The 24,357-nt window shown below is 49.5% G+C and overlaps 2 protein-coding genes across 6 annotated transcripts; one reads left to right on the top strand and one right to left on the bottom strand.

The window, feature by feature from the left end:
- Positions 1-377: 377 nt before the first annotated feature.
- On the top strand, positions 378-13,783 carry CRIP3 (cysteine rich protein 3). Of its 4 annotated transcripts, XM_057303957.1 has the most exons (9): positions 379-10,973; positions 11,208-11,302; positions 11,730-11,787; positions 11,884-12,015; positions 12,425-12,530; positions 12,755-12,855; positions 12,978-13,072; positions 13,171-13,228; positions 13,403-13,783. In XM_057303957.1, the coding sequence occupies exons 1-9, from the start codon at positions 10,931-10,933 to the stop codon at positions 13,462-13,464; spliced, it is 750 nt and encodes a 249-aa protein (XP_057159940.1). In that variant the 5' UTR covers positions 379-10,930; the 3' UTR covers positions 13,465-13,783. The 4 variants fall into 4 exon arrangements, 3 of the variants coding, with proteins under 3 accessions (XP_057159941.1, XP_057159940.1, XP_026363185.2); XM_057303958.1 differs by lacking the exon at positions 13,171-13,228 and having other exon boundaries at positions 378-10,973; XM_026507400.4 differs by lacking the exon at positions 12,425-12,530 and having other exon boundaries at positions 382-10,973; positions 12,784-12,855.
- On the bottom strand, positions 13,735-20,413 carry SLC22A7 (solute carrier family 22 member 7). Of its 2 annotated transcripts, XM_044387212.3 has the most exons (11): positions 20,239-20,384; positions 19,873-20,004; positions 19,122-19,225; positions 18,831-18,985; positions 18,538-18,706; positions 17,634-17,757; positions 17,168-17,277; positions 16,450-16,664; positions 16,180-16,288; positions 14,973-15,176; positions 13,735-14,577 (listed from the first exon to the last, which is right to left on the bottom strand). In XM_044387212.3, exons 1-11 carry the CDS (start codon positions 20,263-20,265, stop codon positions 14,523-14,525), a joined length of 1,404 nt encoding a protein of 467 aa, XP_044243147.1. In that variant the 5' UTR covers positions 20,266-20,384; the 3' UTR covers positions 13,735-14,522. The 2 variants fall into 2 exon arrangements, with proteins under 2 accessions (XP_044243147.1, XP_026363173.1); XM_026507388.4 differs by having other exon boundaries at positions 19,873-20,413.
- Positions 20,414-24,357: the final 3,944 nt, after the last annotated feature.

The following is a 24,357-nucleotide window of genomic DNA, read 5'->3' as shown; positions in this document are numbered from 1 at the left end:
TTTTCCCTATTTCATTCATCTCTGCTGTAATCTTTATTATTTCTTTCCTCCTACTGTCTTTTAGTTCAGTTGGCTCTTTTTTTTTTTCTAGTTCCTCAAGGTGTAAAGTGAGGTTATTGATTTGAGGTCTTCCTTTTTAAAATGTTCATAGCTATAATTCCCCTCTTAGCACTGTTTTCACTGCATCCCATGTGTTTGATATGTTTTTATTTTCATCCACCTCAAAGTATTTTATCATTTTCTTGTGAGTTCTTCTTTGACCCATTGGCTACTTAAGAGTGTGTTGTTTAATTTACACATTTTGTGAATTTTCCAGTTTTCCTTCTGTTATTGAGTTTTAGCTTTATTCTGTTGTGGTTGGAGAAGGTACTTTGTATGATTTCAGTCTTTTTAAATATATTGTTTTGTGGACGAACGTATGATCTATTCTGGAGAATGTTTTGTGTGCACTTGAAAAGAATGTGTATTCTGAGTTTTTTTTTAAAGATTTTACTTACTTGTCAGAGACAGAGTGCACAAGCAGGGGGAGCAGCAGGCAGAGGGAAAAGCAGACTCCCCGCTGAGCAAGGAGCCTGATGCAGGACTCGATCCCAGTACCCAAACTCAGACACTTAACTGACTGAGCCACCCAGGCACCCATGTGAATTTTGTTTTTGGATGAACTATTCTGCATGTCTGTTAGGTCTACTTAGTTCAGTGTTGTTCAAGTCTTCTATTTATTTATTGAGCTTCTGTCTAGATGTTCTGTTCTTTATTGAAGTGGAGCATTGGAATCTCCAACTACTGTTGTAGAGCTCTCTCTCCCTTCATTTCAGTTCATCTCCATCCTTATGGTGTTTTGTCACAATTGTGTGCTGATTAACATAGATTTGCAATTATTGTTTTATTCATTTGCCTCTTAAATCATATGGGAAACTAATGGGGAATTACAAACCAAATATACAATAACGCTGGCTTTTATATTTATCTACATGGTTACTTTTACTGGATTTGTTTCTTTATATGGTTTTGCATTATTGTCTAGTGTCCTTTCATTTCAGCCTAAAGGACTCCCTTTAGCTTTTTCATGTAAGACAGGTCTGCTAGTGATGAACTCCCTCAACTTTTGTTTCTCTAGAAAGGTCTTAATTTCCCTTTTGTTTTGAAGGATAGTTTTGTTGGATATAGAATCTTGGTTGAGAGTCTTTTTTTTTTTTCTTTCTCCTACTCAATAATTTCAATAGTCCTATCTTCAGGTTCACTCATTTTTTCTTTTGCCATCTTGAATCTGCTGTAGAATCCCTGTAATGAGTTTTCCATTTCGGCTACTATACTTTTCATCTCTAGAATTTTTATTTGGTTCTTATGTAATATTATAATATTAAATGTTTAATATATAATATATATCTCTTTATGGATATTCTTTATTTGTTCATTTCTTCATTCTCCTAGTTTCCTTTAGTTTTTTTATCTATTAGCTCTTTGAGCATATTTAAGACATTTGATTTAAAATATTTGCCAAATGGGGTGCCTGGCTGATTTAGTCATTAGAACATGCAACTCTTGATCTCGGGGTTGTGAGTTTGAGCCCCATGTTGGGTGTAGAGATTACTTAAAAAAAAATAAAAAAATCTTGAAAAAATAAAATATTTGCCTAGTAAGTCCAATGTTTGGGCTTCCTTGGTGATGTTTTCTATAAAGTTCTCTTTTTTTTCTGTGAATGAACCATGCTTTCTTTATTCTTTTTATACCTTGTGATATTTTTGTTTAAAACTGAACATTTTGAATATTACAATGTGTCAATCTGGGAATCAGATCCCCCTCTCAGGGTTTGTTGTTGTTGATTATTGAAGGCTGTTGTCATCCACTTGTTCATTGACTTTTCTAAACTATTTTTGCTAAAACTGCATTTCTTGTTGTGTGTGATCACTGAAACTCTGTTCCATTATCTCAGCAGTCAGTCACTGACCTGACAAGAGATTTCCTTAAATGGCTGGAGGAAAAACACCACCACCACCTCCACAGGTTTTTGTAGCTTGGCTCTGAGCTGGGGCACTACTTCAATGCTAAGCCAATTTGCCTGAAACTCTGCCTTAGCCTTCACCTCCTGACTGCATGGAGCCCAAAGATCTGCCAAAGGTGCAAGCCTGGGGTCCTCTCAGGTCTTTTCTGCACATGCATCTGTCCCTGGGCATGCACTTTGTATGACGGATTTCCCCAATCACACAGCGGCCCGTCAGAGTCCTTACTTCCCCGTGTAGCTTCCTCCTCAGTCTCCTACTTGTCAGACTTTTAGATCCATCTGCTGCTTGTTCAGTTCTCTGTATCTTTCTCTAGGCAGTCAGCAGTAGTACAGGTCTTTAAATACTTTCAACAGATGCTACTTGGAAAGCTGCTCCAGGCTGAGGGGGCAAAACAAAGGTCAGACTCAGCATGGGTCCCTCAGGGAACCACCAGACAGGCAAAATTGACAGCCACAGTCTTTTGAGAATAGGGTGCATCCGTCCTCCCCTGGCATTAGCAAACCACACCAGGAATGTGGACTACTGTCCCACAGCCACCACCAAGCTGGGGGATGGGGGATGGTAGATGGGTAAACAAAAATGCCACAACGTTTTGTTACTGAAATTTAACAGCTGCTTTTTTCATTAAGCACACCACTGGTTGGACTCCACTCTCAGTTTGATTAGATTCCAGAGTTCTGAAAAAGTTGCTTCTATCTGTTTTTGCCAGCTCAATGATAGCATCAGTGGAGGACTGATTCTTGTAACTATCTGCTCTTCATTTCTGTGAAATCACAATATATTTAACTTTTTGAAGAACTGTCAAAACTCTTTTCCACAGCAGCTGCATCACTTTAGCCTCCTACCAGCAATGTGAGGGTTTCATTTTCTCCACATCTTTTCCAACACTTGTTGTTTTTTTAAGATTTTATTTACTTATTTATTTGTCAGAGAGAGAGTGCACAAGCAGGGGGAGCAGCAGGCAGAGGGAGAAGTAGGCTCCCCGCTGAGGAGAGAGCCTGACGCGGGACTTGATCCCAGAACCCTGGGATCATGACCCGAGCCAAAGGCAGATGCTTAACCAACTGAGCCACCCAGGCATCCCTTTTCCAACACTTGTTATTTTCTGTTTTTCTTTTTTGATTACAGCCGTCCTAGTGGATGTAAAATGGTATGTCCTTATGGTTTTGATTTACACTTCTTTAATGACTAATGATGTCAAGCATTTTTTCACGGGCTTATTGGCCATTTGTATATCTTCTTTGGAAAACTATCCAAATTCTTTGCCCATTATTTAATTGGATAACTTGTCTAAGACCCATTTTTTATATATCATTTTCTAGTCTTTTTTCTTACATGGTTATCTTAAAAATCATGCATTAAGAAAATATGTAAAGCAATTTACAGTGTCAGAACTTTATACAACATAATTCTTAAATACAAGAAGAAGCACAAGAACTGTATAAAGATGCACGTTGTATTAATTGGGACTCTTGGTTGTAACAGAAACTAACTCAAACAAGCTTAAGAAAAAATGGATAGGGGATAATTTATTACTTGATACTGGGAAACTGGGGCGGAGTTAGATCCCAGCGGTCAGAGATGTCCTTAGGACCCTCCCTTCCCCTTCCTCTCAACTTTGCTTGGCCTCATTTTCTCTTCACTCGGGGGCAAAATAGCCCCTGCAGTCTCAAGCTGCCTTGGTCCTTATAAGGTTTCTATCTAGAAAATGAAAGTGTATTTTGCCTAATAACACCCGAAAGTCTCATGGAAAAGTCTGAGCGAAGAGGATGAGTGTGACTTGGACCACACTCCTATCCCTGAACAATTACTGTGGCCAAGTGGATGAAGTACTCAGACCAGGTCAGAAGCTCACCATGGAAAGACAGGATCTACCTCACTGAACAATCTAGACAAAGTTGAATTAATGTGGAATGGGGGAGACAAGGTTCTTCAAAAGAAATGCTTCTAAGTAGAAAAGAAAATATCCCCTAGAGAGCTGCAAAGATTCGGTGCCACCCCACCTTGGTTTTTATACCTTCCTCTTTGTGGCTTTTTATCACAAGATGGCTGTTTAAGTTCTTGTCTCCGCAAGATACTGGTCATTGCTGCCCTGTTTTTGGTGGCGAGGGGTGGTAATAAGAGATTATGAATAAAGACGTTAGAGCTCTGCCTGTTGCAAAAACTCCAGAGAAGAAGAGGAAAAGCCCAGTCATTTTGGAGTTGGGAAGATCCTGGAATATGACTCCTGATCCTGTGATTTTGAGTTTCATAGAGGAACTGAGAAACTCCTCTATAAAAAGGTAAAGCTTTTGCATTTGTCTGAATTCGTAAAATTAAACTGTTTTAATTTCCTTAACATAGTCCCATGACCTGGAAGGTCTGTTCTTGTATATTATAAAAAATGAGATGAGGAAGTTGCTGGTAGTTCACATCACGGGTCATTGTCACCATCTGTCAGATCTATAAGCAAGCTGACCACCAAGTTTCACTCCTCTTGTTTTCTTCTCAGTTTCCAGGATATGGATACATTTTGCGTGCTGCAAATTATTTGGATGTGGTTGTTTTTATATATTTTTAGATGAAATACACATTTCCAAGTAATATTTGAGACGCCAAACCCATCTTTGTATGGAAAACCACCATTTAAAGCTGTTGTTGATTTCTTCATGAGCGTAAGTTGAAGGCAACCATGGTGAAGGATCAGAGGGTCATTTCCTGCAGTCTTGATTCTGAATTAGCCCAGCTGATGCCTTCGAATCACAAAATGTAGCCCAGTCAATAACCCCAAGCAGCTAACCACAAGTAGCTGTATACAGAATGCTCTCAACGGGTTCATGCAATGGCAGCAATGGATGTTGGAAAACAAGGAAAAAGGTCAAACAGACTTGCTAGTGTGTTTTCAAGAAAACATTTCAGTCTGTTTTTGTTTTGTGTGTATTTCTATTTTTTTAAGTAACATAAATGGCTGAAAGTAAAGCTTTCTAGTTAGAGGAGAGACTCAGAAGATGGAATGAGAAAGCACACAGGTTACAGGTAATAAAGGTTAAGTAACACAGTGTTCAAGAGGGAAGACTAATTTTTCATTAACATACCAGAACTGAGTGAAACCTTTCAAGAGTCATTGAGAAACAAGAGTTTTTGATAATGCCTTAAAAGTCATAAGCATATGCCCATATACTTGAACAAGTTGACAAAGATATAAAATAAGTGGACTTTATAGTTGTAATCAAAACTCATTGCAGTGCTAACCTGACACATTATAGCAGTCATATTTGTAAGGTGCCTTACAGTTTACATAACACTTTCCCACATTCTCTCATTTGCCATATATTTAATGATAGACATAATTGTGCTACATGCTAATTAAGCTTAATTAGTAAGTTCTTGTGAATGACTGCAATTAGTGGGACTGATTTGCTGCCAAAGGAGATTTGCAGTTCTCTTTTTATTATCTAGTATTTATAATCAGGATCAGTTTAAATCATATTCTGGTTTGCCTCATACATGCTGATCCTCATGGGTATGAAGAAACAAACTCCTGAGTGCTTACTCCTAGGCACCTAAGCTTCCCTTGCTCCAGGGCTTTTGTTGTAATGAAACTCTCAACTCCTACCAGTCCCCTTCTAACTCCACATCTCCTCACTAGCCTTCATCTCACATTTGAAGGAGACTTGTGTATAACATTTAACATTCTTTCACCAATAAGTATTTATTGAGCACCATGTATCAGAGATTAATCAAGGCATTGGAAGCATACACAGTGTTTGGCAAAGCATTCCTGGCCCCTGCCCTCGTGGAGCTCACAGACTAATTGGGTAGACAAAGCCTAGATTCTGGGGTTGGAAGGGGGGCAGGAAGTTGGCCGACCTATTTTTTTTTTTAAATGGTTTGGTTGCAGCACTGATTTTTTTTTTTTAAGATTTTATTTATTTATTAGAGAGCGAGCGAGAGAGGGAACACAAACAGGGGAGTGGGAGAGGAAGAAGCAGACTCCCAGCAGAAGAGCCTGATACAGGGCTCGATCCCAGAACGCCAGATCACGCCCTGAGCCGAAGGCAGACGCTTAACGACTGAGCCACCCAGGTGCCCTGGCCGACCTATTTTATTCCCCCACTAAGCTACAAAAGTATCCTTTATCATGAGTCTCCATTTGCCTTTTTTTCCCCTCATTTGTTCTCTCAGGGAAAACACAGTTGTTGATTGTACCCCCTTGGCCCTCCAGCGCAGGATGCTATGGGAGAGACTGCCTGGGGCCAATAGCCTGCTATTGAGTAGGTGAGGGGGACCTGAAGTTAGGCAGGAATTAGTGAGGTGAAGATATTGAGAAAGCAAGTTCCCAGAAGGGAGATAGCATTTGCAAAGTTCTCGAGGTAGGTAAGAACTTGGCAGGTTTAAGAAGCTCATTTAGTGTGGTTCGAGGGAGAAGCAGGAGAAATGTCTAGAACTAGAAAGGTGAGGGCCTTAGAGCCAAGTTAAAAACTTTACCTTGAGGGCACTAAGAAGTCATGGAAGAGCTTTAATGACATTCCCCTGTCTCTTGCAACCCATTATTTGCCTGGAGAGGTCCTCTTATCTTTAGGCACAGAGGTGCTGTACAGACCAGGATAGTATCCTTTCAGACTCAAACACATGGGCAGCTTAGGAGGAGGGAGTGGAAAGAGTATGAGCTTGAGAGTCTTGGGTCTGTATGATTTGAACAACTCTCTTAACCTCTCCAAGCCACTTTCGTTTTACGTACAATTGATGTAGCATTTTTTTTTAAATTTAGTTATTTGAGAGAGCACATAAGCAGGGGCAGAGGGAGAGGGAGAAGCAGACTCCCCTGCTGAGCTGGGATCATGACCTGAGCCAAAGGCAGACACCTAACTGACTGAGCCACCCAGGCACCCCAATAATGTAGCATTTAAACCCCCAACCAGGTTGTTGTAGGATCAGAAATAAGTACAGTGCCTGTGACTGGTACTACAGAAGAGATAGCTGTCACTATTTTAACAATGCTCTCTTGCTAACACAAATTTGAAACTCTTCTTTGGTAATAGAATCACAGAATCATATACTGCCGAATTGTGAGGAAAACTCAAAGATCTGTCTGTGTGTGATGCTTGCATCCCTTCTGCAACACCGGCGACCAATTGGATTGTTCTCCAGTGTTATTTATAACATCCAGAGATAGGAAGCTCACTGCTCTCTGAAGCAGCCACCCCATGCTTGGGCTCTGTAAGAAGGTTCTTTTCTTGGACAGAAGCCCAGTCTGCTTTTCTGTGACCTCTATCCAGGGGTCTCAGTAGTGCCCCTAATGCCTCATCCATGTGACACCCCTCAGGTGTTTGGGGCCATTATCTTCACCACCACTCATCTCGAGTTGAAAAGCTTGTTTCTTCAGCTTCATAACAATAAAAGGGTCAATTCATCGCAACTACCAACAGTCTGAAAACATAAATGTACCTAACAATAGAGCTTAAAAACATGAAGTAAAAAGTGTTAGTGATGGATGTTAGTAATAATAAAATAGGGGTGCCCAGCTGGCTCAGTCGGTGGAGCAAGGGACTCCTGATCTCAGGATTGTGAGTTTGAGCCCCATGTTGGGCATAGAGATTACCTAAAAATGAAAGTCTTTAAAAAATAATAGCTATCATTTACTGAGCACCCCCACTTTACTTGGTGCTGTAGGTACACAGATAAGAATCAACCCTGTTGGTTGAAGAAAGCCGGACAAGTAAATATAACATGACTATACAGATACTGTGACAGGTCTGTGCAGGAAAAAGTAGTGGGTATTGGAGGGGCACCAAGGGAACAATCATCTTTATGAAAGAGGGACCTGCCTCTCAGATGACACAAACTCCACCCTGACAGCTGATTGGGTAATACCTACACTCCACTGGACTTAACCATTTGTGGTATTTATTAAACTACCACGTTAAAGGCTTTAAGTATTCAAAACGGGCACTGTCAGTAACTGCAAGTGCATTCCTACAAGAAGGGTCATTTTCCCTGTCAGCATTCTTTACAAAGCCTCTTTTAGAGACTGAATAGTAGAAGCCAGGCAAGCAAAAAGAGTGGAATACTGTGATTTGCTGTACTTGCAAATGGATGGCCAATATTTGGAAAGGAGGAGGCTCAAGTAGTCTTTTCTAAGCACTGAAATAGAAGAGACAAGGCATACTGTGTTCGTCATGCCACATGATACAGGAAGGCCACAGAAGACGGGCAGTAAAGCACCTGCCCCTCTGACTCGGCAAGTTGTGTGAAGGCAGCATGGTGCTCAGACTCCGACGCTTGTTTCTCTGTGTGGAGCCCTGTGCTGGACGCAGCGGTAAAGATGACCTTTCTAGGAGGCTGAGGTGTGTGTCCAAGGTGATCCAGCACAGAAAGAGCTACAGAGCCTCAGCGAAAGACTATTTGATATGCTCCAGAAATTCTAAGGATAGTTCTGTGGGCAAATGAAACTAACCTTCCTAAAAGAGAATAAATACAATGTCAACGAATGACTGCAATGAAGTCCTCCCAACCTCCTGAAGTAAGACCTTCTCCCTGAGAGCCGTGAAGAGCAAACAGCAGTGAACCTCAAGCTGCCTTCTGTAAGAAGAATGAGAGAGGCAGAAACACAAAAGGAAAATATTGGTGGAGACGAAGACTAGTATTTTTCAAGTTTGTTAAAGAAGAAGCCCATCAAGAAACAGTTATAAAACTAAGGATCTTGAAATCGTTCCCAAAACAAGATACAGATAATGAGAAAGTCTAGAAAACTTTGTTTCATGGTGTGCAGGCTTCCACCTTTAGAAGTCAACGAGGAGGACAAAACAAGTGTTAGAAGGAGAAAGTACTGATGGGGACAAGTGAGGAAATAGGAGTGCTGAGTGGAAATTCATAGACACCAGTCCTATCCCATTACCCAGTGAGGGAACTGAAGTTCAGAGAGGGTCTTGGACTCCTGAGACACAAATAGGACTCGTTTCACCCCGCAGGGTACAGCACTGCAGCTGAAGGCTCAGTTCAGCACACATGCCCCCTTGAGCTGTTTCTGAGCTGACTTGACAAAACAAAGGAACTTAATCCAGACAGCTCTTCATTTCACCACCTAATATGTCATCAAGGGATTGTTTTCTCTGCTGGGGCACTGGCACACAGTAAGCAGCTCTCTTCCCTGCCTCTCATTTTCTTAGCTACCTTTTTTTTAAAATCAGTTTTCTTCAGGCATTTTCATTATTATTGAGAAATTATTCACATATCATAAAGTTCACCCTTCTAAGGTATACAATTCATTAAGTTTTAGTATATTTATGAGGTTGTACAACTATCATCACTAATTCCAGACCATTTTCCTCTCCCCATAAAGAGACCTAATACCCCCGTAGCAGATATGCCCAATTGCCCCTCCTCCCAACCCCTAGGAACCACTATTCTGTCTTGATGGATTTATATGCAATGCATATAAATGCAATTGTACAATAGGTGGTGGTATGTGTCTGGCTTCTCTCATTAACATGTTCTTATGGCTCGTCCAGGTTGTAGCGTGCATCAGTACTTCACTCCTTTTTATGGCTGAATCCTATTCTGTCGCAGATATGCCACATTGTTCAGCTCTTTATCAGTTGATGGACTTTTGGCCGTTGTGAATAGTAGTACTATGAGCATTCATGTACAAGTTTTTGTGTGGACATACGCTTTCATTTCTCTTGGGTGTATACCCAGAATTGCAATTGCTGGATCACACAGTGACTCTTTAACTTTTTGAGGAGTTAGCAGAATGTTTTTCAAAGGGCTGCACTATTTTACATTCTCATCAACAACATATGAAGAATCCAGTTTTGACACATCCTAACACTGTTATTACCCATCTTTTTTAAATAGCCATTCTAATAGGTCTAAAATGGTATCTCATTGTGATCCCAATTTTCCTTTCCCTAAGGACTAATGCTGTTGAGCATCTTTTTTTCATGTGCTTGTTGGCCATGTGTATATCTTCTTTAGAAAAATGTCTATTCAAATTTTTTGCCTGTTTTTAAATTGGGTTGTCTTTTTATCCTTGAGGTGTAAGAGTCCTTTATATATTCTGATTACCAGATCCTTATCAGATACCATGCAAATATTTTCTCCCTTTCTCTGTGGGGTTTCTTGAGGTGTCCTTTGAAGCACTCTTGGGCTACTTGTAAAAAATATTAAAACACTTTTAAATTAGGAAAATGTAATCGGTGTCTGAATTATACATTTAAATTTAAAAAGGATTGTAATTTCACGAGAAAACCGTTGTATCCAGACCACATTTTGAGGCTTCCAAAAAGTCTCGAGTTCATTATGGGATCCATCATAATGATAGCTATCGCTTTTACAGCAGTTATGAGCCAAGCACTGTTTGGGCGCTTTGCATGTATTAACTTACTCAGTTCCCACGACAATCCTATGAGGTAGAGATTAATCATCGTACTCATTGTACAAATAAAATGGATGCTGAGGGAGGTTAAGTAATTTGCCTGTAGCCAGAGAGTAAGTGGCAGAGATGCACTCCAGATTCCAACGCTCTTAACCACCTGAGACTGTCAAGGCGGAATTAAGCCATTTCAAAGAATGCCTGACCCCTCCCTTTGAGGAAATTGCAGTGTTTTCATGACGTTTGCACTCTGGACAGTTTTCCGCTTTGTACCAAGCCAGAAACTAGTGCCACCCTTCCAGGCGTCTTCATTGCGCTCTTCCTTTCCCGTCTGACTTCAAATCCCTCTCCTCTCCACCGGAGGCTTTCGTTTTTGGAAGTAACTGCGAAGTCGCCGGCGTTTCCCAGGTGGAGTTGTTCTAAATTTCTGACGGCCAATAGGCGCCGAGGAGCTACGGTTTCACCCCAATGAGGCTCACAGCGGAGCTATGGGCGGAGCCAGCGAAGGGGGCGGGAACGGAGCCCCTGTCGGTGGTGCCTACTGTGTGTGGCGCCGGCTGCCCTGTGCGGAGCCATGAGCTGGACCTGCCCGCGTTGCCAGCAACCCGTTTTCTTCGGTGAGGCCCGGGCTGAGGAGGGGGAGATGGGGCGAGTGTGAGCCGGGGCGTTCGAGGAGCTCAGACCCCCCTTCCAACTCTGGGGCGCAGGGCACTCGGGCGGGTTGGAGCTGACATCCCGGGGACACTCCCCATCGTCTCTAGGAAGCAGGAGGGTGGGACTGAGGAAGGAAAAGGGGGCGCCCGCTGCGTGTCCTGGCTTCCCACAGCCTGGTTCCACCCTGTCCCCCACAGCGGAGAAGGTGAGCTCCCTGGGCAAGAACTGGCACCGCTTCTGCCTGAAATGTGAGCGCTGCCACAGCGTCCTGTCCCCAGGAGGACATGCAGAGGTGAGGCCTGGCCAGGGCGCACAGCCCTGTGTCACTGTTCCCTAAGCACCAGCCCCCAATTTCTGCTCCAGAAGCCCACTAAAGGCAGCCTCAGCAATCAAATACCAAGACGACCTATGTGGAGGGCCCACACCAGCCAGGATTAGGGACACCTGAGTTGTGCCGGTGGACCCGGTTGCCTTTTGGTGGGGAGGGGAGGGAAGCAGCGGTCTTCTGACCTGCTCTTGCCCTTTCTCCTGACCACAGTGGCAATTCTGACATGCTAGCTCACCCTCCACCCCTCCCAGCCCCACCAGCCCAGGCCAATGGACAGACACACCCGGCAGTCTGTCTTGACGGAAGGCCTGTGGGACACAGGAGAACCCCACCCCCCACCCCGCCCCGTCCTTTAGCCCTGAGCAGCCCTCTTTCCTCTGCTTGTGCCTAGCACAACGGGAGGCCGTATTGCCACAAGCCATGCTATGGGGCTCTCTTCGGACCCAGGGGTAAGTACCAGCCTAGAAGAGGCCAGGGGACAGCAGGACCCTCTCTGTGGCTGGGAGCTGGAGGTTCAAGCCTGACAGCCTCTGTTTTCTCTGCAGGGGTGAACATTGGTGGTGTGGGTTCCTACCTCTACAACCCTCCCACTCCCACCCCAGCCAGCACCACTCCCCTCAGCCCCAGCAGTTTCAGCCCCCCCAGGCCCAGGACTGACCTCCCCCAGGGCAAGAAAAGTAAGTGAAGTTGGGCCCCACTCCTCCTCATCCCCAGGCTGGAACAGGGTAGACCAGGTGGCAGTCTCCCACCTAGTCCTCTGCTTCACAGTCCTACAACTTTGTGGCAAGGTCTTATTTGTGGCCCTTTTGGGGGGGTTCTCTCGTGTCAGCTGCTGAGTTAAGAGGTAAATTGGGTAGATGGCATTATCACCCCCATTTTACAGGTGAGGAATTCGAGGTTTGGAGAGAGCGAGTGGCCTTGTAGAGTCACACAGCTAGTCAGAGGCAAAGCTGGCCCAGAATTCAGGCCTCTCCCAGGCCAAGGCCATGGAAAGAATGACCTAGGAATGAGAGGTCCTTGAGACAGGGCCAGCCCCTCATATTCTTCCACTCCTCCCCTCTCCCTGTTCCTTCCTCCCTCCCCTAGAGTGGGCAATGACACCATGCTCCCCAACACCTGACACCCATGCCCCAGCCTGCTCCTGTATCAGCTCAGGTTTCCTGAGGATTGAGTTGCTGACAGGGTTGAGCTGGTGGGTACCTGAGCCCCTGGGAGGAGAAGGAAGCAGGTGGTCCCTTCTGCAGAAAGGGATGGCACAGGAGGTGGGGGGAGGGGGTCATAGGAGACTCAGCTCTGCCCAAGAAAGCAGACTCATGACCAGCTGGGTGGGGGGCTCTGGGATGAGCATGGCTTTTGGAAGATGCCATGTACAGGCTGGTGCTGATGGGCCCTGCTTAGGCCTGGCCCCCACCTCAGCCCTAGCCAGGGCCTCTTCCCCCTTAAAGGCCCTCCCCACCTGAAGACATTCACTGGGGAGACTTCACTGTGCCCTGGCTGTGAGGAACCTGTCTATTTTGGTAAGTTACAATGGAAAGCTTGGGGAGGGGGACAGGATGGGCATCAAAGTGTAAGGAGGTGGTGCAAAGCAGGTAGGTCTCCTTGCTCTGCCCCTAGAATTACCAGTTCTCTCCACCACCAGCTGAGAAGGTGATGTCTTTGGGCAGAAATTGGCACCAACCCTGTCTGAGGTGCCAGCGCTGCCGGAAGACCCTGACTGCCGGGAGTCATGCTGAGGTGAACAGCGCAGGGATGGGTGCTTATGTTGCGAGGAGGGAGGCTGGAGATGGGAAGAGCGCCAAGCTGAGATGGCTCTCTTTCTCTCTATGTCTCAGCATGATGGCGTCCCCTACTGCCACATCCCCTGCTACGGCTACCTGTTTGGCCCCAAAGGTGGGCAGCCCCACCCCAGACAGCGGGCCTAAAGTATGGCATGTGGGTCTGTGGTGATGTGTGGTCAACTTCCCCTGTAGTCAAACACACCCCAGACCCCTCCCGATTCCCTTCAGCCCTCAGCCCAACACCACCCAGCCCCAAGGCCCTTGGTGATGGGGCTCTCTCCCTCAGGTGTGAACATTGGCGATGTGGGCTGCTACATCTATGACCCCGTGGAGATAAAATCTAAATGAGATGTTCACAGGAGAGGTCACTCTAATTCGGGCCTACCATCCCGTCCATGGTCCAGTGGGAGCTACAGAATTCTCCAGTCCCACAGGGGGAAGATGATCTTCCAGTGGCCTGGGCCTAGCTAGGCTCTGTGGTAGACCAGGGAGTCTAGACCTTGCCCATTCCTCCTTTTCCCATTCCTATCTGGCCAGGGGACATAGGCCACCACATTTTAAAGGGTAGCCTCCTGGCCTTCCCAGTCCCTTGCCCTAGCAAATTCTATAACTTCAAGATACTTTAAAAATGTGTTTATTCTTGCTTCTCCAATAAAATGTTGGCTCCCATGCCTTCCACTCTTCTTTGGGCATGAGGCCTAAACAATGCGTTGGAGGATGGGAGGTATGTGGGATGCATTACTCTGCAATGTGCCTGGGAAGTACAGGGCCAGTCATGGGAACAAAGAGCTCTGTTCTCCTGGTACCCTCGTCCTGGGCAGCTCCCAGTACCATACAGCGGACAGCATGCCCACCAGGCTGTTGGTGCCAGAAGTCATCATAGGGCAGTCCCTTCTTTAGTACCGTCTCTAGAAGAAGCACGTTATTCAGCATCTCGTTTGAGCATGACAACAGCTAGTTCCTGTGGTGAGGTCTGCTGAGAGGCCTCATTATCCATTTGAGAGATGAACAGACTGAAGCCTTGAGAGGGAAAGCCACATGCCTAAGGTCACACAGCAAATCAGTGGCAAAGTTGGGATCAGATCCCAGGGTCAGACTGGCTTCCTATCCAGGGCTCATCCCACAACTCACTGCTGACCCAAACCCTTGGGGCACCTTCATTTATAGAACTCCTCCAGCCTTGAAAAGGGTACCAGAATGATTCAGCAACCCACTGCATTCTGGGAAGTCACCCAGCTGCTGGAGGCCAAATAGTCAAGGCTGAATGAGCACAGAGAGGGGGCACTGGTGGCAACCCCAGCCCTGGGGAGGGAGCTTGATGTCCCAGCCCCAGCCACAGGGCCTGCCCTTCTGGTCTTCCAGCCCCTGCTGCAGAACTTCTGTGGAGGGCCTGCCCCTGATACCACTCAGTCCTGGACCTGCTTCATGGGCATCTCTTCCTCCTGAAGCCTGGATGGGGCACTGGGAAGGAAGGAGTCATGAGCAATGGTGGGATTTAGCCCCTGGGCCTCCCACCGAAGCCTACCCCATCAGAGCTGGCCTACACCTCTCCCCAGCAGCTGGTATACGAACATGGGTACCCACACATGCTTGTATACATCCCTGATGTAGAGGCATACCTGAGTGTGCACGCATCCTCCTCTTTCTGGACAATCTTGGATAGCCACGTACACACACACATATGGACTCGTATACTTTTATAGACCTCGAGTCCTACACCCACGCACACTTGCATAGAAGCACCAGATACACAACATGCAGACACGTCTTCTTCTCTGAATCCTACCTAAGGCGTCAGGTGCTTGAGCACTCACTCCCACACGCATGTGCTCACACCAACCGTTCTGTGCACACACCTCCTCTCCACGTCCTGGATGGTCTCTGGCAGCTGTGCTTGCCTCGTCTCTGGTAGCAGGAGGGCAGTGCAGGCAGCCAGCAGGACAATCCCCCCATAAGCGAGCTTGGGCAGCGACAGCCATATTCCATCCAGCAAGGCTGCCAGTGGGGCCAAAGAGCCTCCCAGCCTGCCCACCAGTGAAGTCAGCCCCATCCCTGTCTGTCTGTTCGGAGAGAGGATAGGGGATGGGGTTGGTGTTCACACCTACTTAGGGTCATGCCTCACAGGGCTCCCATCCTGGGCAGAGAGGTCCTGATATCCCCATCCCTCTAGATGGCTAAGAAAGCTGTGGCTTCTTTCAGGTGGTCTTCCCACCTGTCCCCAGGCCAGGGACCCCCAAGCCAGCATTCACCAGAGGACGGGACCCCCATTCTGACAGAACCAATCAGGTACTGCTGAAGGAAAAGAAAAGTCATCAGAAAGGGGGTGGGGAAAGGGTAGTGTGGAAGGAAGAGGGTCCTGCCATGTTGGTGGAGGACGAGCAAGGCTTTCTAAACACACCCAGCTGCCTACAAGTCTTCTTCTCCCCACCTGCCAATAGCTAGCTGAAAGGGCACCAGGAGACGCCTGGGTGGCCAAGTCGGTTGAGCGTGGCCACTCTGGATTTTGGCTCAGGTCATGATCTGGGGGTCGTGGGATGAAGCCCCGCCTCAGATCGGTGGGAGTCTGCTTGAGATTCTTTCCCTTTCCCTCTCCCTCTCCTTCTGCCCCTCTCCCCATTCCATGTTCTCTCTCTCTAAAATGAATAAAATCTTTAAAAAGGTTAAAAAAAAGGGGGGGGCAGGCCTTAAGTTCAGAGACAACCCTTTAGGGCAGTTCTGCCTGGGCTGTGGTGAATGGGAAGGGAAGGGCAGATGGCGCTTTTTGTGATGGTTTTGTTTTAAAGGAGGCCCAGAGAAGTGTGACCTCGCTCAGGGTCACTTACTAAAGATAAAATGCTCTGCCTTCTCCCAGATTTAAGCAAGCACAGACGGCTCTGATTAGTTCCGTATCCTGGGTCTAGTGTAAGGAATGGGTGGGAGGAACTGGGCTGCAGTGTGTGTGTGTGTGTGTGTGTGTGTGTGTGTGTGTGTGTGTGTGTAGGGGGTGTGTGTAGGGTGTTGGTAAAAAGACGTGACTACAAGCCCTCCCCAGGGTGGATTGCCTGGGACCCAAGCTCCCCTCACCTGAGCACAGTAGGGTACAACTCCGACGTGAACAGGTAGGCAGTGGTGAAGGCAGCTTCAGAAAAACCTTTCCCTATCACCGCCAGGGCGGTGCTCCAGGCCCCCATCTCTGGAGGAACAGGGGTTCAGGCAGTGAGCGGGGCTTGTGCGAGACCCACAGCTCCCAGGATGGGAGGCTCCCCTAGTGCAGGGCTTTGAGTACTGGCTTCTGGGAAGGGGCGGGCGGTCTTGGGCAGGAGGCGGGGCCTCCGGGGAGTGGGTGGGGCTCACCCGAGGTCACCAGGAGACTGATCCCCAAAGCGAGGGCGGTGCCCAGCAGCGTTCCTGCTTGCGTGAGACGGCGTCCCGCGTGGCGCACCAACAGGTAGACCAGCAGCTTGGAGGGCAGCTCCACAGCCCCGAACAGCAGCTGCGTTTGGTACACGTTCAGCCCCAGCCCCGATATGTCCAGGCTCAGGCCGTAATAGGAGAAATTCACTCCAAACCTGAAGGGGGTCGCGATGCCACTCAGGGGCCGTCCTTGTCACCCTCCACTCCTGTCCTCTCTTTTTAGGGAGGCTTGGCCTTTTAGAGGGACCACCTCCCCCACCTCCAGAGCCCAATGTCCGCCACCTTCCCTGTCCCCATAATCCCCCCGGGAGTGTGCAGCATGTGCCAAGGGACAAAGCGTCTTTACCTAATCTTCACAGCAAGCCTGTGAGGTAGGGACTAACAGCGTCCTGTTTTGCGGAAGGGGCTCTGAGGCTCGGTGTTAAGTGACCTGTCCAAGCTCTCACAGAAGTGGCAGAGCCTGAATTGGAGCCCTGCCTCTGATGCCTGCTCCATCTTGTGACTTCCCAGAGCCCTATGTCCCCAGAGGCTGGTCCTCCTGCACAGTTAACAGTTCACTCATCCATCCTCCTCTCACACTCCGCACCACCCTGGAGTCCGCTGCCTCTCTGTCCGCCCCTCCCCACCCTGCCAGGCCCAGGCCAGGCCCCCTCCTCACCACACCACCATGCAGCATAGTGAGATGTGTCGGAGCCGTGGGGTCCGGAACAGGTCTAGGTACGAGGGTCTTTGAACCACTCGCTCCTGAGCGGCCACTTTGTTCAGGGCCTGGTGGGAGAGAAGGAGAGTCTGTGACATCGGAGTTGGCTTAGGCACCTGGCTTAGCTAGGCACATTGATCTCCCTGGGTCTCTCCTCCCCCTCCTTCAGCAGCGGGGGTGGGGATGCGCTTGCAAGCTGAGCAGGGTGGGCCCTGAGTCAAGGATGTGGCCCAGCAGGGCCAGGTAGGACATCTTGAAGAGCATGGAACTCTCCCCTGGGGGCGGGAGCTTTTCCTGCACACACAGTGGGCCCCAGGAAGGGGGCGCTTGACGTAGGCCTCACGCACACACACGCACGCACACACACACACACGCACCCCCCCCCCCCACGCTTGCATGCGCTCACACAGACATTCTCCCTCACCTCCTGGCTCAGGCCGTCTTCACCCACGGGCCGCCCGTTGAGCCTGGCACAGCGGAGCAGGTACCTGTGAGCCTCCTCCACGCGGCCCTGGGTCAGAAGCCAGCGTGCAGACTCAGGCACCCACCTGGGGGACGGCAGGAGGCCCTTCAGGCAAAGGCAGCACCCACAGCCACATCTCCCTCCTGCGCACGCCACGGCCTGTCAGCCGGGGCTCCCGCTCGTGCAGTCCCCCAACGTGGCGCAAACCCTCCTCACCCGATGAACTTTTACTCATCCTTTAAGGCCCAACTCAAAAGCCACCTCCTCCCACACTTCCTCGCCCAGGCCTAGGTCCACCACAGCCTGCGATTCCCTTCTCTATTCAGCTGGACTGGTACCATTCCCAAGACCTCAGCCCCAGGCATCAGCCACCCATTTCTCCCACAGGCAACAGGAGGGCATAGGATGAAGGAGAGTCTCCTTCTGTATGTCTCCAGACATCCAGAAATCCTTGAAGAGCATCAAAAGTTCGTTTTTGGGAGGCGATGCAATGCCCACCCTGCTTGGCTTCCGACCCTCCTGCTTGGACTCCCTACCCCTAGGCGGGCCCTGTCTCTCCATCCCTGTCTCTCTTGTTGCTCCTTCGACCACCTCTATACGTCCCCCTGAATCTGCCTTTCAGTCTGGTCTCTGTCACTTTCTGTCTCTCACTGAGTCTGTCTCTGTCTCTCCACTGTCTCTACATGTTGTTTTGTGTGTCTCTGCTTCTCGTGTCGGTCTCTCTTTCTCTCTTTTTCTACTTCTCAGTCACTGACTTTCTCTTTCTCTTCATCTCTCAGTCACTCTGTATTCAAATCTCAGCCTCTGATTAATTCTGTCTCTGACGTCCTCTATCTCCCACTCCCAAGCTGCCCACATTCCTCACCAGAGGCTGAGGATTCCTGGGGCACAAGGCAGAGTGACAGCCAGCAGAAGCCATCGCCAGTCCCGTATCAGGTACCCGACCAGCGCCAACAGCATCACGCCCACTGTCCAGAAGGTGCCACTCAGGACACCTGCCACGGTGCGGTGCCCCACATCCAGCCATTCCATTTCTGGGCCCAGGGCGGGGGCCAGAGACAGGAAGAAAGTTAGCAAGGACCCGATGGGTTCAGTCTCACCCCTGACAACTGCCTCCCCCCAGGCTGCTAGGCCCTGCCCATCTTCCACCTGCCTCACCCAGCGGCATCACGATGATGGTGAAGCCGGCCAGAGCCGTGCCAGTGAGGGTGCGGGTGATGACGAACATGATGTAGCTGACTGAGGCTGCAGACGCCAGGCCCAGCCCCAGCGAACTCACGTAGGCCACCAGCAGCAGACGGCGCCGCCCGAACCTACGCAGGGGTCATGCGGGGTGAGCTCCCTGGAGAGGGGGAGGTCCCACGACAGAGGTAGACCAAGCCCAAACCGCAGCTCGTGGGAGAGGGTTCCCCACCCCCTCCCTTGTTGCCGCCCTCCACCGCACCCCACCTGTCAGACAGGTATCCGAAGGCCACGGCCCCCACCAGCACACCGGCAAAAAAGAAAGTGGAAGTGGCTTTGTTCAGGCCTTTCTGCTCACACACGAGGTCCCACTGCAGGGACAAACAGGGAGGGGCCTCCCATGGGCGCAGGCCCTCTCCAGCTAGCACCAACCCTACCTCTCCAGACTCGGGGGCCTGCTGAGGTCAACGGTCCCATCCTGGTACCTCCATGCCAGATAGTAAACCCTCAACTATTTCCACCCCAACTTGAGGGGTAAGAGACTTTGGCCCTCCCCAGTCCTGCAGCCTCAGCTTCTTTCCGTGGAGGGCCTTCGCTTTGACAACAGGTCAGCTCCTCTCCAGACAGACTCTGCCCCCATCTGCGTTCACCTCTAGATGGATTATATAAATCCCAGACCTGGGGCCAAAAAGAAGAAGAGAAAGGCGGAGTCCTGTGTTGTTTCTCCTCCTACTCCTCTAGAAACGCCCTTCTCAACTCTCTCCCCCAGCTCGCTGGAGCCGTCTCAGCCCTTACCTGCCTTAATCACCTCCCAACTGACAACTGCAGCTCCCGTGTACGGGCTCCTCACTACAGGCCAGGAACGAAGCTCACTGCTTTAAATTCATAGATCCCATCTACAGATAGGTAAACTGAGACTCTAAAACATACGGTAATGTGTCTCATGCCCACACAGGAATCACCCAAGGCAGTGGCAGGCCCATCCCACTCACGTGCCCCCCAGGCTCGCACTCCGTACCTCGGTTGCAATGGTGGAGGAGAACTCGGAGCGGTCGTAGTCCCAGCCCTGAGGGCAGGGCGCTGTGGAGGGCTCACCCTCCATCTGCTCAGGGCTCTGACCCGCTCCCCAAAACGTAGTGTTGGGGAGGGCCTGGGAGTGGGTGAAGTAGAGGCAGGAGCTGAGGGTGCCATCAGGCTCCCGGGGCAGGTGGGCCTCCAGCCATGCGTCCTGGGGGCTGAGGTTGGCGGGGGCACCGGGCAGCGCACAGCGGTGGGCAGGTACGGCCGCCAGGAAGATGGGCAGGAGGAAGTGCATGGGCAGCAGCACCCGGGGCAGGGCCAGCAGGGCCACGTTCCACAGCTGGAAGGGCCCAAAGCCGCCCACCTGGTCTAGCAGCTCCTCGAATCTCATGCCGCCCACCCGCCAACGGTTCTCAGTGCGGGCTTCCTCTGTCGTGCTCAGGGCAGCACAGCCCACCTGCCACTTGGACCCTTGGACTCTGGAGGCGGGAGCAGTAAGACTGAAGAGCAGAGAGCCTGCAGTCAGAACCCGGCCCTCGGGGGCTGGGCTAGCACTGGGCCCTCCCTGGTCACCAGGTCTTCAGGGATCCCTGCTTGTTTGGCCCACAGCCTGGGGGAGGGGCTGCCATCCATTCAGAGGTCACTGACTCTGTGGCTCTGGGACTTACAGGTCGGTGCTCAGGGACCAAGCGGGGTAGCCTCGGGTTGCCATGATGGGGTAGCTGGGTGTGTGGGAAGTGAGTTCCTAGTCCCTTGATCGAAAGAGCTACAAGAGTCCCTAGGAGGAGGAGTCCTGGGGGGCACGGTGACAACTCTCCCGGGAAGCCCTTTGTTTTATGGAAGATTTAGGTCAACCTTCCCTAATGAAGCCACAGCTTGGCTGGGCCGCCAGAATTCGAGAATGAGGGCCAGGGGGTGCCTGGGTGGCTCAGTTGGTTAAGCATCCGGCGGGTGATTTCAGCTCAGGTCATGATCTCAGGGGTCGTTTAGCAGGGAGTCTGCTTTTCTCCCTCTGCCCCTCCCCCTGCCCCTCCCCTAGCTCACTGTCTCTCTCTTTATCTTAAATAAATAAATAAATAAATAAATAAATAAATAAATAAATAATTTTTTTTTAAATAAGGGGGGGTGGCGCCTAAGTGGCTCAGTCAGTGGAGCATCTGCCTTCGACTTGGGTCGTGATCCCAGGACCCTGGTATCAGGCCCCGCATCGGGCTCCCTGCTCAGTGGGGAGCCTACTTGCTTCTCCCTCTCCCTCTGCCCGCTGTTCCCCCTGCTTGTGCTGTCTCTCGAACAAACGAACACACACATACACACATACATATGTACGTATGTACATACTGAGGGCCAGGCCCTAATCAGGTGAAGAGTTCCTTCTGCTGAGCCACGAAGCCGAAGCCTCCATGTACCCTCAGGCCCCCACCTGGCGCTTATGCCCTGGCCTGAGACACACCTGGAACTGACCGGGGAGCCTAGTCGATCTGGGAGATCCCAGACCCATCACTCTCCCACTTCCCATACACGTAGTCCCTCCTGCCTGCCCCCTGCCACTATTTTCGGAGCTTCCCCTTGGGGGATTGGATGGGTAGGGAGAGAGGGGGTTTGCCAAGGTCCTGTGATAGGTACCTGCAATGCCTAAGACTCAGGGTTTGTGTGACCTTCCGTATTCAGTTCTCATTCATGGCGGAGGCCTGCGGTTTCAGGTTTATTCTGATCTGCGTCTCCAAACTCTGGGTTGGCGGAGCTGGGAAGTCGTCACATTTTTTCCAAGGGCTCCAGATTTCTAAGCAAATAGACTTGGGAACCTAAAACAAAGTTTGAAAACCACTATTCTTTTTTTTTTTTTTAAGATTTTATTTATTTGACAGAGAGACAACCAGCAAGAGAGGGAACACAAGCAAGGGGGAGTGAGAGAGGAAGAAGCAGGCTCCTAGCAGAGGAGCCTGATGCGGGGCTCGATCCCAGAACGCCGGGATCACGCCCTGAGCCGAAGGCAGACGCTTAACAACTGCACCACCCAGGCGCCCCATGAAAACCACTATTCTAATCTAGCTCTCACTTCAAACAGCTAAGGAAATGGGGGTGGAGAAGGGTGCTTACTGGGGCCACACTGTGACTCAGCACAGCTGGAGAGATGACTAGGACCCCTAACTCTGGCCCAGGCCTTTGACCCAAGCTGCTGGGCTCCCTGAGAAAGCTCCGGAAGGGAACTGACTCAGTGACATGGTGTGTGGTCAGGGATAGGAGGTGATCACAGGAAGATAAGCCAAGCATTCCGCAGAGTACGGTGATGCCTCAGTCACGGCCCCTGCCCTCCGTGAGCACACAGTCTAGCAGGAGGGCTAGAACCAGGTGAGCAAACCTCGCGGCTTCCAGCCTCACGCCTCTCAACCCACTCTCCACACACCTGCCACAGTGGGCATTTTATTTTATTATTTTTTATTTATTTATTAAGATTTTATTTATTTATTTGAGAGAGAGGGAATGAGAGAGAAAGCATAAGAGTGGGGAGGGTTAGAGGGAGAAGAAGACTCCCCCCTGAGCAGGGAACCTGACGTGGGACTCAGTCCCAGTACTCCAGGGTCATGACCTGAGCCCAAGGCAGTGACTTAACGAACTGAGCCACCCAGGTGCCCCTCTCAGTGGACATTTTAAATACAAAGCTGACAGGACAATGGCTCAGGGCAAAGCTCCCACTGTGGGAGAACGTAAGTAAGTCTAGCTCCTTCCTTTGGCCCACACGATCCCCCCACGCTCGGCCCCCTCCCTCAGCCTCCTCTTGGCCCTTCCCCGGCATCCCCCCTTCCCTCCGATTCCCCAAACACACCAGCCTGTGGGCACCTGACACCTCGGTGCGGTCCCCTGCGCAGCACTGGCCTCTCCCTCTTGTTCACCTGGCGGCTGCCCGAGCTGCCCTGCTCAAGAGGGACACAACCCCTGCCCTTCTTGCTCTCACCGATGTGTGACCTCTACACCGTTGGGTCCTCCCTCAGTTAATGCCATGTAATCATATATTTATGTAAAAATATAAAATACCAGGGCGCCGGGCGGGCTCTGTCAGCAGAGCAAGTGACTTCATCTCAGGGTCAGGTCAAGCCTCACGTTGGACGTGGATCCTACTTAAAAAATAAATAAATATAAATAAATAAATATGAACAAACAAACAGAATACCACAACGCTTTGCAGCTTGGAGAGCTCGGTTTTGCAGACGTCTCACCTCTGTGGTCACCCAGGCTCCATAGGGACACTCTGGAGTTTTCACAGCCAAAGGAGACCACCAACGAGGCCAAGTCTGGGCATTGGCTGTGGTGCCTTGTTTATTTTCCCCCCACCATGGGAATTTCTCTCCTACCTTAACATGAGAAAGAGCTGAAAGTTAGATAGTGGTTCCTTCTCCCCTTATGCGCTGGCTCCTAAGAAACTCAGAGCTGAATCTCAGCCCTTCCCTACAGAGAGTGATTTGGTATTAACCGTACTCCCGGCTCATCTTATTCCCTGCCCCCACCCCATATGGCATCTCTCCTCTCTCATCAAGGAGTGGAGGTGACAGTGACCAGGATGTTTGGAGGCAGAGGATGGAAATAGACAGGCAAGGTTTGAAATGCCAAGGGCCTCCCCGGAGGGCAGATCAGCTCCAAAGCACCAGTTAAGAGCTGGTTTTGATAAAATTTTTAACCATCCTCATTCCTCTCCAGTCTGGGAATCCAGACCTGAGCTCAGAGGCCAAGCTGGAGGAAGGAGTCATTTATACCAGACTAGATGAGAAGGAGAGCCTTGAGCACTGGAAAAAATAGCAACTCTTTAGTTGAAATTATTGCTGGAAATGTTGGAGGGTTTGGCGAAGAGTAAGTTCCTAGGATAAACATTGCTTGCGATAGGGACTTCTTACGCTTCGGGGCTTCTTCCCCTTCCTTCCCTCTCCACATTGGGTGACCTCAGGTGACCTCCCCATCTTAACTGGGGCTTCACTGACCGTTAACCGTTGCTATAACCCATGTAATTATTTCCTACCATGATGATGATGGTAATGATGGTGGAATTCCAACTGCTGGTATTGGTTGTAGTGGCAAGTATGGTGATGGGATGGTGTCATCATGATCAAATGGGAATACTGATGGTAAATTGGTGGTGGTGGGAGTGACTGGAGTAGGGGTAAGGGGTGTGGGGCTAGGATAGTGGTAATAGTGATGTGGTTATAAGGCAGTGCTGGCGACAAGGATTACGTGGTAGATGGTAATGGTGGTGGTGGCGGTGGTCATGATGAAGATAGGTAGGCTCCTTGAGAGCAAGAATCTTCTCTCCCTTGTTAATCATTATGTCATCAGAGGCTAGTAGTGTTGATGGTGGTGGTGGTGGTGGTGATGGTGGTAATGGAACCTAGTTTGGGAGAAGGGTATCTGTGATTGGAGTAGTGATGGTGCTGGTAATAGAGTTAGAGGTGGGTACTGGACACAGAGGTCGTGATTGTGGTAAAATTGATGGTGG

This window comes from Ursus arctos, unplaced genomic scaffold, assembly GCF_023065955.2.
Source record: "Ursus arctos isolate Adak ecotype North America unplaced genomic scaffold, UrsArc2.0 scaffold_29, whole genome shotgun sequence".
Taxonomy (NCBI): domain Eukaryota; kingdom Metazoa; phylum Chordata; class Mammalia; order Carnivora; family Ursidae; genus Ursus; species Ursus arctos.
Note: the sequence above shows the minus strand (reverse complement) of the source record. Positions and strands in the feature narration are given on the sequence as shown.